The sequence below is a fragment of the Gavia stellata genome, chromosome 3 (genome assembly GCF_030936135.1).
Source record: "Gavia stellata isolate bGavSte3 chromosome 3, bGavSte3.hap2, whole genome shotgun sequence".
In the NCBI taxonomy this organism is placed as follows: Eukaryota; Metazoa; Chordata; class Aves; order Gaviiformes; family Gaviidae; genus Gavia; species Gavia stellata.
The window spans coordinates 68,491,073-68,505,178 of NC_082596.1; the positions used below are offsets into that span (position 1 = coordinate 68,491,073).

Here is a 14,106-nt window from a genome sequence, read left to right on the forward strand (position 1 = left end):
AGTTGTGGGGCTTACGGAATTGTTAACTTAAAGCCTTTAACCTTTGTCTTGTCACCCTCCTCCCGCAGCTCTAGTGTGAAACTACTGTCCATGCCCCCCCATTGTTGTCCTTTCCCATGTGCCCTCTCTCCACCTGCCAGTCATCATGGGGAGAGTCAATGTCTTTGGAAATGTGACTGCCTTTAAGATGAGCAACTAAGACTTCACTTCCCTTTACCTTTCTTGAGGAGAAGCTGTTCTATGCTCAGCAATTTGCTTCTCTGCAGCATGTCTTTTAGTGGCACCTACATCTGCAGGTGCCCCTCAGAGCATGGCGGGCGGGTGGTCCTAGCACTGGTGCCTCACTTGGCTTTATCTCCTGAACGGCCCAAGAGATGACTTTCATCTCTACTGCTTTGTCTGCGTCTCTCTGCTTCAGAAGTATCAGCTGTTGGGCACAGCTCTAGTAGGGAATAAAGTGAAGTGTTTGTCAGGTTGGAGGAACAGTTTTGTTCTCTGAGGTAGCAAGAGCTGTGTTGGTGCTGTATTGTACAGAGGTGTCCAAAGAAAAAGGAAGACAAGGTTTCCCGAAGAGAGATGTTCATATGCTGGAGAGGAACACTTTCTTCTTACAAGGCTTGTGCTGGGTTGTATCACCAGTTGATAGCCTACTTAATAACATGAACTAATTATTATGTCAGCTAGCTTATTTGGTGAGGATGTGAATTTCCTCCCTCCTGCAGAACAGATGTCTCCATCCCTCTGTACGCTGGGAGGGGTCCCTGGTGTTTGGAAGTGCTGGAGTACCCTTAGGCAGGGCAGAGTAGGAGCTGCTTGGGATAACAGTGCAGCAGAGCACTTACTTTATGAGTACAAAGCCATGCATGTATTTCCTGCCTGCTCTTTTCCACAGTCTTTCATTTCTGCTTCATACTCCTTTTTCCTTAGGCCTGGACAAATGGGATGTTCAGCTGTGCAGGCTCAGGGTTTTGCACTGTGGCAGAGGGGGCCAGGGTCAAGGAGAATTACTGAGTCAGGGATGGTTTGTGTGCTTATGTCCCTAGAATGGGTTTTGCTCTTAGGTGCTTGACAAATTCCCAGAACAGGAGGTAGCATGTATGTCTCTGCCTTGGCCCTCATGATACTTTCCAGGCCATTAATGCTGGGCTGTTTGCACTTGCTCAGTGTCCCACCAGTGCTTTCTGCAACACACACACTATTTTCCAGTCAAACTGACTTGCCAGAAAGGACAACTTCATGTCTGTGGGGCAGTTTGCAACCAGTGGCCGCTCCCCTGCTCAAGCAGGCATCCCACACTGCTGCCTGCAGTAGTAGGTAGGTGGGAGACGTGGTCCCTGAAGTGGTTATAGCTGTAGGTTGCAAATTTAGTTGATACTTGTCTTGGCTTTATTTGCACTCAGCACGTGTGAGTACAGGGCTCCTGCTGCATAACATCTTGTCAGGAGATAAAAATCCTCAGTTCTAGTCAAATCCTCTGTTGGCCGATGCATGAAGATGTCTGTCCTTTCTCCTGAAGCTCAAGGACTCTGTTATGCTTCTGCTAGTGGGCCAGCCCAGAGGCTGCTTGCTGCTAGTACCTACAGCTGGGACTTCCAAGTCCTGCTCCTGTCCTCAGATCTATTTGACCTCTACAGAATTTAGCCTCTAAATTTCAGTAATTTGTGTAAATGCTTGTGTGATGCTCGGCTCTGATGGCATCAGTAGCAGCCACTTTCTTGAGGGTGGTGGAAGACATGCTCAGCGATAGGAGATGCCTCTCCCTCCTTTCTCCTCCTTCCTGCCCTTCAGTCTTTCCCTTCATTTGGCCCACTTCAGCACCTCATCGCCAGGGGAGGGGGTTTAAACCAGTTGCAGTTTGCAAAGCTGGTAGCTCAAAATATCTGCAGGTAAGAGAGGTCTGTGGCAACACTGACGTGATGGTACTGCCACCCAGGGTTGCCCTTGCCAGCAGCCCAACGTGGGCTCCGTCTGTCTCCTCCCCACTCCTTCCAGTGCAGCCCTAGACACTCTATCGTTCCCCTGCAATGTCGTTTAGTGAGTAGTGATAAGCGCAGTAGTGCACTGGCAGAATCCTGATTGGCTCAAGAGGCAGAGTGCTCTTGAAAGTGCACTCTTGAATAATACTCATGCATATTAAAGTAATGGCCATAAGTACTGTTTGCCATCTCAAGAGATGGAAAAGGCAGTCAGTAAATACGAGAACAGAACTCAGATAAAAATCATGATGTTTAAGCCGCTGTAATAAACCTGTCAGTCTTCTGAGGCAGCTAGAAGAATATCCCTATTAAACAAGTCAGTGACAGGGAGAGTCAGTTAGCTGAAGGGGCAGACCAGTCCATCCTTTGGGCTGTGGTATGAAAGCACAGTAAAGCCCTGCCGATAACCATAGGGTGCTGTGGAAGTGCTGGGACAGGTCTTGCCAGGCTGGCTTCCAGTAGCTAAGCAAGCCTGAGCAGAAAGGGACAGAAACACTAATGCAGTCTTGGGGAGAACAGGCACACCGTACCAGGATTTGTAATGAACAAACAAATTCTGAAAAGACCAGAAAAGATTTGATTATAAACCTTTAAGAAAAGGTGTTACATCTTTTAAAAGAAAGAGAAAATTGAAAAAGTGCCTCTCTTGCTCTTCCCTTACCATCCTCGGTTTTATTAATTATTTGAAAGAAGTGCTGCAACATTAGTAATCTTCCGATTTTATGATTTTGTAGGAAACGTATTTGCTGTGACTGTGGAAACTCAACAGTTCAAGTAAACTTGCTCCCCTGACATATCCATCTTATTTTTTTCTTGACCTCTTAAAGCAATGTTTTGCTTTGTTCCGGTTTCCTATTATTCTTGAGCAACTCTAAGTTGTTCACATCCTCCCACAATTTCTGGTTGAATATAGGTTTCAAAATAAAGTCATTCCAGACTTTTTTTTCCTTTCTTGAATGAGCTTTGATGTATCTGTTTGAGTTTCTCCTGCCATCTGGTATTCTGCATTGAGATCCACGATCCATGCTGTTCACGCCTCACTATTTTCTCTTTTGCATGTGTTTCGTGGGACTCCTAAGCTGCATCAGAAATCTACAGAAAACACATTTGTGGTGGCTCTGAATTCCCTCATCTTGGGCTTTATGTCATTTTGTGCTGGCTTGAGGATGCTCCTGTTGAAAAGCAAGCAACTAAAAATGCTCTTTCCTCTAGCTGGCTCGTTGCACTACCTTCCCACCCTCCTCCTGTTCTGCTATGCAGAAGAATCTGGTTTAGGACACAAAACCCACCACATGCGTGAAACCGGATCGAGAGGTTTAGTGTTTACCTTCACGAAACAATCCGTGATTATTCTCAGACACTTCTAATTTGCTGAAGCAGAGATTTTACTATAGAGCTAGAAGATTGGCTCAACTTCAATAATTTATGTGAAATAGTGACATCTTTCTTTTTCTCCTGAATTCAAACACACTGTGGTGCAAGAGAGAATAGTGCATGTATTAAGTGTGGTTTGGATGTAAATGTTCAGCATATGTTTGATTATTTTCCCATTTGAAAAAGGGCCTAGACTTCACTCATAAGTACTGCAGTGAATTGCACTTCAGGACAGAAGATCGCTTATCTATTTTCTCTAGATGTGAATGCTTCAACAACTAGGATGTGCATTTTGACTTTTTATTACAATGTGGTGTTGTAATAGGATTCCTCCTTCTCCAGGGAGGCTTTTATACATACGTATGTTTATACACACACACAAAAAATGGTTTTGCTGTGCGGGAAGAGGGAACTGAGTCCAAAAAGCTAGGTTTTATATATTTTATTCATAAAAACAGATTTGCAACAATTTATTAAAAATTGATCTCATGCAGTATAAGGTTATACAAGAAATTCTTCATTTACATTTTATTCTGGCAGTTCCAGTCTAGTTTAAAGCATTTGTGCACTAACATCATTGGAAAATGCCATTGGGGCACAGCCTCTTCATAAATTTACAGTACATTTTTGCTGCAGTATAAAAGAACAGAAACATTAAATAGCTATATTCACTTGGTTGGTCTTGTTATCTGCAGTAAAGTAAAAAAAATGTTATGGGAGAAACTACAGTATCATTGAGACAAAGAATGTACTGCATGGTTTAAACCTAATAAACGTCACACAGTCAGTATTCACGAAGTTACAGACACACACACACACACACACACTCACCTCCAATGGTCCGATACTTCTGAATTTTTTTTTTCCTGCTAAGTTGGAATAATATTTCTACAGAGATCTTTGTGTATACATTATATACAATACTGTAATTTTCTCTTTTTAAAAATTAACATTCCTTTTAAAATAAACCAGGCCCTGATGATATTAAGAAAGCAAGAGAATACTGTCAACACACATTGAGTGACAACGTCAGTGTTTAGTGCTTAAACAGAGTAATGAGTTCTATTTTATCTGTGTTTATACTTACATGGTTTTGTTCTAAAAGCTACAGATATTTCCATAACCTCTCTTACTGTATGTGCCAAGTGAAATATTTTGTGATGCTTCTGATTGTAAGATTCAGATACATATTCATGTTGGTTTTGGCCACTATGAAATGTGTTTTATTTTTAATGGAGATTTATGCTATATCTTGTCAAAGCTGCGGTTAAGTCCCTCAGCTAATGAACCTCTTCAGCTGTGCTTCAGTCATTGCTGATTTGTAACCCTTTGTAGAAACGTCATTCCAAAGGTTTGGTCTGAGGTGCACAGGCGTTGGTCAAAAAGAAAATGGAGAGCCCAGTGGGTGCTTCATGTGTTTTTTCCCCCCTACCCTTAGCAAACAGCCCTGGCAGTGAGATGCCACATTTCCAGGTCCTTGGAAAAAGAAGCTGCGTGTGTGCCTCACCTGTGCCTGAAGGTTTGGCTCCAGAGCTGGTCCAGACGATACGCCCCTGTCGTTCCTCCTAATTACTTCAGTTCAGGGAATGGAGCTAAAGTATAAAAACCATTGTTTTCTCAAAGTCCTTTTAGGATTCAGATAAAATATTCTATTGGTAAATTTGATTTGTCCTCTCTATTATCCGCCACAACTGTCACACACGCAGGTACAAAGCAAACATAGTGTATATTCACATCTATGTGCTCTGCAGGCTTAGCCTGCAGCAGCAAAGTGCTGTGCCCTAACCCGCCCCTCCCCCCAAGTCCACTAAATTAATTTTATTGTAATTATGTGACATAATTCAAACAAACTATGAAAAACAATCCATCCTGTGACATTAAGACTTTACTACCCATCTGTCCCTCAGCTTCTTGAATCATCAGCACTAGGACTTTTCCAGACAGTTTAGTACATTATGGTTGGTGGTGTTTATTCTGAAATAGGTGCAGAAACTTTGCTAAAATGAAGCTGCAGATGGTCAACAGTCACTACCATCATCCCTGGAGGAGGGTGAAGTGCTCCACTTCCAACCAGCAGCTCTCCAGCTGGTGACAAGTCAGAGCTGGAGCTGGAGCTTCAGCCTCTGCTTGGGTTTCACGTACAGCTGTAAGTTAGAGGTGACCCTGCTCACAGCACTGCAGAGTCTCAATGACACCCGAGGAATCATTTCTCAGAATCCTTCTTTCCTATCGAACATCGTCCCTGAAATGAAAACAAGCAAGACTAACCAGTGCAGAATGTTTCCAGCAATTTAACACAACTCCTGTAAAAATGAGTGTATCTATTTCAATAAATATGGTATAGCTCAATCATTGTATTTTCCTTACATGGATACAGTATAGAATTGCATGTTCTCAGCAGCCACATAAAGCTCAGTGACATTTGAGTGGTTTTTTTTTTTTTTCCTAGTGTCTTTTTTGCAAGATCCGTATTTCCCAGCCTCCTTGTTGCTAGTAGAAATTTGGGAAGAAACGTTTTTCAGTGACTTCTATGTGAAGAAATAAAAACTCCATGAATAAGGCTACAGATCAAACTCCTTGTCTCCTTCTCCTTTGCCTTCCCACATGAGTTACACGGGCACTCCTGTGATGACGGCCTCAGTGGTAGTTCCTCTGCAGTAAGAGCCAATGTTGTATGTTTGTAGCAGAGTTCTAGGTCAGATGTTTAGTCCAGTCATTGAGTACTTAAAAGCAGTTCAGGAAGCACTGATCTCCCTTTCCTACAGCCCTGAAACCATTACTCGGAAGGAGGGCGGCACGTGTCTGTGCCGAGGACTGGCACTGGGGCTTACGCACGGACTGGCACAGCTAGCGTCAACTCCTCCTATGGATGGCAAATAGGCATGATGAAGAATGGGCAGCTGCAAAGACAGCCGACGCTGTATGCTGTGAGAGAGAGAGAGAGAGAGGAGCGTTAGCCAAGAGGAAAATGTCATACACTACATGCTTGATATGTTTGCAGGTTGCTGCAAGGGTATTTTCTGTGCCTGCTGCTGTGATAGAGAGGGTTAATGCCAAGAGCATCCCACTAGCTGCTGTTGAGTTATGCCACCGAGGTGTTATTTCCCCTTGGGGAATTTTTCCGACAGGCTAGACATGACAAAAGAATCTAAGGGTGCGTTCTCAGCATCCCACAGCCTTCTGAAATCCCTTCTGAAGGCACTTTCAGGTTAATTGTTAGACTGCTGATATCAGAAAAAGGGAAAACCTTAAGTTTGCAATGAGGGCATATGGCTTAGCAACCCCCCGCCCCTTGCGAAGTGATCTATTGCATGCAGAGCCCTGGCTAACTGCATAGACATGCACGAGGTCACAGGCTGAATGTTAAGCCATGCATCACTTAACACAAAGGATGTTAGAATTAAGGGTGGCATTTTTGCAACTCCAGCTAAAGCAAACACAGGTGCATGGAGGGAGGGAGGGAATTAGGACTGATGGCTTTTTCCAGGTAGTTCCTCTTTGCAGTTTAGGTCTGTGCTTTTGAGGTGCTGAATGCTGTCGAGTTCCCACAGCCAGTGCTGTGGGACTGAGGAGTTGGTATTCTAAAAGCAGTCTAACCTACCACCTACACCAAAATTCAGTATTTAGGAACCCAACATCCTGTATGCAATTTTCCAAGCAGGTTGACATCATCATAACTGGTGGGCATTTATTTTGTTTTGTTTGTTTGGTTTTTTTAAAGGGACACTAAACTGTGCTCACAGATAGCCCAACTACCCCTCTCTGTGGAGAAGATGGTGCCATGGTACATGGGTGCTGCTACCCCCATGCTGTGGATATACTGGCATCTTACATAAAATCAAAATCCAGTTGAGGTTTTCAGTGATTAAGATGTTATCGTACCAGGATTGCTTCTGCATTTGGAGACATTCGCTCTTGAAACACGGAGGGGCTTTTTTAAGAGAAGACAGGTGTCAAAGTGAGAGAGCTGAACTGAAGACCAGCTTTTTGATTCCAGGAGAAAAATGCCCAGACAAAGCATTGTATCAGTACAATAGAATTTTATATTTCCCTGTTATCTGATATGATGACTGTGTATAGACAGGCCTTTATAAGAAGTGTGTGTTTGAAAGCTTGCCTTTGGACAGCCTTTCTGATTCAAACGACATTTCATTTCTTTTTTGCTTTGTGTTAGGAAGCGGAGACAGCTACCAAGGCATCCATTGCACTGCTTGGGGACCAAGCAGTATAGCTTTCAAATTCAAACAGAAAGAAATGTAATGCTGCTTCTCTTTAATTTCTTCACTACAGACTAAGGCTTTTTTATATAGAGATGCGGTTTATACAGTCTGCCTAGCTGGGAAACTCTTTCTCTTCCCCCCGCCAACTCCCTTTAAAATGTTGATACGATATTAATCCCCAGTGTTGATCATTGTAGTGCTGGCAATGCATTCCTGGGACTAAACAAAATCCATTCATTGTTATTTTGCTACTGTGCCCAGCTCTTTCTGCTGCTATCAATGAAATCATGCCTCATTCCCAAGGAGTGCAGAGGTGGCATGGCTCGCTGCTTCCATGTGCTGAATCCTTATGAGCCTGGCGCTGCGGATTGCCATTCTGTCTCTCGTTGCAGGGTCAAACGCAGAATTGCCCGCGCTTACTTTCCCACCAGTGGAAATGCTTACTTTGTTCAACTGTTACAGACTTCTCATTAAAGAGCTTTTTGAAGCTATTCCAAGAGAATCCAGTTGCATAATCAAGTGAATGGGATTTTTTTTCACCCATTTAAGTGTTAGCCATACCATGGACAAAGCATGTTTATTTGGCTATGCCAACAGTAGCTGCAGTGGGTGGCAAATTTTGCTTTAACTGTACTTAAAGTTCACTTTCACTTGGAAACTTGGTTCCTGGAACTGGAGAGGAGGACTGTAGCCTGGAGACTCGCACACAATTAAGAGTTTACGCAAAAGTCTTAGAGGGAAAACCAAACCAAAACAAAACAGAAAAAGTAACAAAATACAAACAAAACTGCTGTTTTCTCCTTAAGCGAAAGTAAATCTCTATGTAGTTTTTTTTTTCTCCAATATCAGGGGTTTTTCCCTTCCCCCACCCCTGCCACATTTTGTCCATGCTTTTGGGACAACCTCTGGTATCACTACAGGCTGGGGGATGAAGGGATTGAGAGCAGCCCTGCCAAGAAGGACTTGGGGGTACTGGTGGATGAAAAGCTGGACACGAGCCAGCAATGTGCGCTCACAGCCCAGGAAGCCAACCGAATCCTGGGCTGCATAGAAAGAAGCATGGCCAGCAGGTGAGGGAAGTGATTCTGCCCCTCTACTCTGCTCTGGTGAGACCCCACCTGGAGTACTGCATCCAGCTCTGGAGTCCTCAGCACGAGAACAACATGGACCTGTTGGAGCGGGTCCAGAGGAGGGCCAGAAAAGTGATCAGAGGGATGGAACGCCTCTCCTATGAAGAAGGGCTGAGAGAGTTGGGGTTGTTCAGCCTGGAGAAGAGAAGGCTCCAGGGAGACCTTATTGTGGCCTTTCAGTACTTAAAGCGACTTGTAAGAAAGATGGGAACAAACTTTTTAGTAGGGCTGTAGGAATAGGACCAGGGGTTTTAAACTAAAGGAGGGTAGATTCAGATTAGGTATAAGGAAGACATTTTCTATGATGAGGTTGGTGAAACACTGGCACAGGTTGCCCAGAGAGGTGGTAGATGCCCCATCCCTGGAAACAATCAAGGTCAGGTTGGACGGGGCTCTGAGCCACCTGATCTTGTTGAAGATGTCCCTGCTCATTGCGGGGGGTCGGACTGGATCACCTTTAAAGGTCCCTTCCAACCCAAACCATTCTATGATTCTATGATTGATTCTATGATTCTATGATTCTATGAATTTGTTTCGAGTTCTCCATACAATATAGTTATGTCAAAGCATATATATGGTCAAGCATGTTGGGGAGGGAATGGTTAGTATTAGTGGGTTTAGAATCACAGTCATAGACAACCGCTGAAGGAGATGGAAAGGAAAGGTGCTGCCACATGCAGAGCAGCCACTCATTAGGGTACTGTGTTAGAACAGGGCATATATCCCCAGCTCTGTACAGAAATGCCATTTATTAGGGATAAAAAAAATCAAGTAAAAGCTTGACTTCCAGTGTCAGTGCACATAGGAACACAATGCAATGCCCATGGGCATGCACAATGGGGACAAAAGCATTTGAAAAATATTTTGGTTCTGCTATAGAAAACCACTGAGGAGATCCATTGGGAAGAGGTGGGACTGAAACTGCTGCTGCCGTCAAACATCTGAAGATCTGTGGGAGTGTGTAAACTGTGTCTAAGCATTCAGGGATCATTTCAGCCAATTATTCAGCCCATTAATGTTGATTTTTAGCAACTGCTGGGAAGCTGGAGAAGTTCTAAAAGACTACAATAAAGCAAGATGATGTACTAGCAAGTAAACTAACCATTCTAAATCCACCTTATTTTCCATTCTAAATCCACCTTATTTTCCATTCTAAATCCACCTTATTTTAACAACAGATTTGACTAGGATTTTAGATGATAGACTAATATGAACCACTGTCAGTGAAGAAACTGAATAACAGAGGCATGTTCATGCTGAGGCGTATGGCTGTAATGCAATAATCCAGTCATAACCAACTTTTTTTGATGAGAATTTTTGGTTACTAAAATTGACATAGCTGGTTCCAGCAAGGTATTTGACTGTCTTTTAAATGCTGCTAAAAGCAGAGATTTAACTCAAAAATAATCAAGGTGGCTTCTGTTATAAGGGTTACACAGTGATTAGCTGCTTTGAAGGTTACAAAAATCACCACATATAGGAAATAGTCTATCAAAATGGCAGGTTTTGCTGGGGTCCTGCAGAAATCTATCATCACCTTTACTCAGAGATCTGGAAGACTGTTACATATTGTTGCTGTTAAAATGAGAACAGTATAAATTTTAATGGTGAAAAAACCTAATTCATGGAGTGTAGCTCACTGATGAGATGGGACAACATGCAGGAATGAAGGTGCACAGAAGAATGTCTTTAAGGGTCATGGAGGATAGCCCATTGAATGTATTCTTGTGGCCATCGTGCAGATAAGCTGACTGATATGATCTTTAGATAAGCAAGCAGGACTGCCCAGGAGGAAAGAGTTGACTTTGCATGAGAGACACCCTGGGCTACTGGGAAATGAACTATTAATTATATCTATTCTAAACTGATTCAGGCTGCTCTCTGGACTTGGGGTGAACTGGCGTGGTGCAGCTTCCATCCACACAGCTAAGTTCCCTCCAAACAGGGTTTCTGAATACCAGATTGTGCCTGAGCATTAGCCAGCCGAGCATAAGCTGATACAGCTCTGCTAGGGAGTACGCTAATAAGCACCATGGAAAATCAAAGTGCAGGGCTTAAACCTGTGCACCAGCACTTTGCCTACTATAGGAAGTGTTAATTTACACTATGTAGCCAATGTGAACAGGAGAGAAAGCATCCAACACCCACTTTTTGCTCCTTGTGTCTGATGGTCTGACCGGGTATGGCAAATTTTACGTGACACTATGGATAACCTACCTGGTCCTGCCCAGCAGGAAAGGGAGTAAGAGGCAAAGGGAACTGTGAATCATCTATATTCAAGCTCTAAGGCTGCCATACAGATTACATTTTCCTCAGGTGCAGGGTTCTAAATCTGAGCCAAGCACAAAACAATGTTTTTCACATTCTGATTGAGATAATATAAAGATCATCCCATCAACAAATTTGAAACAACTTCCTGTGCTACTGAGCCTGCTGTGCCTTCACTTTGGACACAACTGTAGAATAAAGGAACACACTTGCAGTTAGTCAAATGTAGAACTAGTGGTAAGAAAGAATGAAAAAATCCCAAATCAAATTCTTTTCTGCACTCTACAAGAACTTTCATACTGGAAGATGTCAGCTCTCCTGAGTGCTGTCAATAACAGGAAGCTGGAATGCTTCTTTTTGCTATAACCACTCAAGAGTTAACATTTCTGCAGGCAAATTATTATCTTAACGTCCTCCTTTCATAGGTTTGTGTCAAAGAGGAAATCTTTTTCAGAGTAACTTCCTTGAAGTTTGTGTTCCTGAATAAGAAATGGGTTCAGCAGACTGTGTGACTACCTCTCTATCAGATGCCTTATGTATGCAGTGAAATGAGAAAGAAAAGGCACAAACTACAGCTTGTCTTTAGCTCTTTTTTTTTTTTTTGACAAAAATTATATATTTAATAACCATGGAAGGCCAGAAGTGCTGCCAGACAAGTTGAAAAAAAGCTCATGCATGTGGAATGATATTCTTAAAGAGCACAAATTGGAAAAAGGCAGTCTCTTGTCAAAGAGAGGGAATCACAAAACCCTAGTCCTGAAGACGGCTGCACTTCTCCTCTCTGGCAGGTCCACAGTGCCTGGGTGGTGTGGATCTGGTACCCAAACCAGCCAACACATCCTCAGGGAAGACATTGACCCTTGGACCTGGCACAGTCACAGCTGTACAAGTGCTGAACGACACTGTTTTGATTTAGCAGGACTTCATTAATTGCTTTCCATAAATGTCAGTGACTGTTCAGATTTGTACTGACCTGCTCTTTGAGACCTTCAGGAAGTCTCAGTCTTCTCATCAGTTACTGCTAGCCTAGAGGAGGTTCTGTCATCACCAAATGTTTTACGTTTTTTTTCTGTATTAAATCTGTATTGGGAAAACCGAATTCTCTGAGTGTATGTGTTTTTCTTAGCAGCTCACTTAATGTAAGGGGACCACGTGCGGATGAGGCTGCATTCACACTACATTATTTCTGACAAATGGTGCTGGAAAAAGACAGACCTCTAATAGCTATGCATTAAAGCACTCTGCTGACCCCGTAAAGTCATGAGAGCTTTCTCAGCGAGAGCCCTGCTTTTGTGAAATAACCAGATATTTCAACTACCATGGGCTTTTTTGGTGCATACATGTGCATGTGTGTTGATTAGCTCCTATGCAGGTTTGGAATGGGGTTTTTTTTGAGCGCAAGGACAGAGTTAGAAATCCATGTGTTTTCCTGCACCAGGTAGCGCAAGGCAGTAACTGCTGTCTGAAGTCAGGTTTGCTGTCACTGATATAACACATGACAGTCTTGTAATTTGTTTAATTTATTCTGTTTTTAAATAAGCTCTTAAGTTGCCTGTGTACAAAATGGGAGTCTGACAGCTATTAGCTCAGATCCTGATGAAGTGGTGCCCATGCAACTAGGCTGCCGTGGGGAAACAGCTGATCCAGGGACAAACGAGCGTGGCGCTTCCCTGAGCTCTGGCCCATGGCAGGCCCTGACGAGCTGGTAGAGGGTAGTACGTGAATTTATTGTATAGGTTCCTGGAGAGAAAAGCTGATACCATAAGGCTCTTTACCCTCCATGAATCTAGCAAGTGCGTTGTGCAATCCCCTCCTTCTAGCCGCAGCACTGTTTCTAAGGGAAAGTATTTGGTGCAGGCTCTCCTATGCCAAAACTCAGGTCCAGCTGCTATGGCAACGTCGAAAAGCCCTTAGACTGTTTTTATTTCTCAGCTAGCTTAAGATTGAAAGAGAACAAAATGGCTATGTACACCATGAACCCCTCTGGCTGGTAGGTGGCAGGACTTGGACTTTTGACAATGGTGATGAGTGTGCACATATGTACATCCTCTTCTCTCCTTAGTATACATTGGTGGCTGGGCACAGCTTGTTCTGTAACTCTCCACAGAAACTTTAGACATCATGTTATGGATGTTTCTGACAAGAGAAAAGAAGTATGTTAGTTTGCCTTTGGGGCACCTTAGCATCTAGTGCCCCTGATATCCTCTAAATTTGATGGGGACCGTGAGCTGGTGGCAGGGAGGCATCAAAGTGCAACATTGCTGCCCACTGGTGCTTCAGGAGTTGCCATTCACATCTTCTGTTGCTGATGGTCCAGGCTCTCTCTGTAGCTGGGGGTTGCTGAAAGGGTTTACAGTGAAGGTCTTCCCATGAAAATGCATGAAAGAGAAATATGGGTTTTGGTGAAATGTAATAATTTAATTTAACATCTTATCAGCAAGGCAGCTGGTGTCCAGGATGGAATTTATGGCTAGAACAGTAGAAAGTGTGTGCGCCCAAGCACATGCATACCTCAGAGAGCAAGGGGTACCTCTTTCTTACCAGTATGTAATGGTGTATACTTACTGTTCTGGAGAGTTAATGTCTTCTATAGGATCTTTGCTTGTTCTGGAAGGGTCTGATGAGCCCCATTGTGCTGGTGGATTTTGATCAAGATGATTTTTCAAAATGGCTTTCTCACCATCTGGATGGACAACATATTCAATTTTACTTTACTGTGACCAAGTGACCATTTTTAAATAATTTCATTTTAAAATTTCCCAGATGTGCTTAATGCCACAAAGTAAACTCTTTCTGCCTGTACTGCAATACGGTCTCAGGTTTCCCTGTGAGTCTTTGTTACTCTTATGCTTTCGATGCTGTGCTCCTTCATAGGCACTGCCATGAAGAAACGGAAAAGGGACAAAACCTCTTTTGTCCTTCTTTTGCTTCCCCCCCACCTTTAAAAAAACCCCACAAGCCAAACCTTGTTGCCCACCTCTATGTAGCCCTATCATGGTCTCTCACCTAGTCTTAGGCTGTGTAAAAAAATTAATGTAACTGCACCATCATACTATCTTGCACTCAAAAATTGTTTCATTTTCATATGAAAAAACCCCTCTGATTTAAGTTTTTTCCTAGAAAAACTATAATCTCATT

General features: G+C 43.1%; 1 protein-coding gene across 1 annotated transcript in view; it reads right to left on the bottom strand.

The window, feature by feature from the left end:
• Positions 1-6,109: 6,109 nt before the first annotated feature.
• The window catches only part of GABBR2 (gamma-aminobutyric acid type B receptor subunit 2), a 506,706-nt gene continuing 498,709 nt past the window's right edge, over positions 6,110-14,106 (bottom strand). Inside the window, exons 18-19 of the mRNA XM_059815457.1 lie at positions 13,534-13,651; positions 6,110-6,275 (exon numbers count right to left, since the gene is read on the bottom strand). Of these exons, the coding sequence (XP_059671440.1) occupies positions 6,110-6,275; positions 13,534-13,651 (284 nt within the window). The remainder of the gene's footprint in view (positions 6,276-13,533; positions 13,652-14,106) is intronic.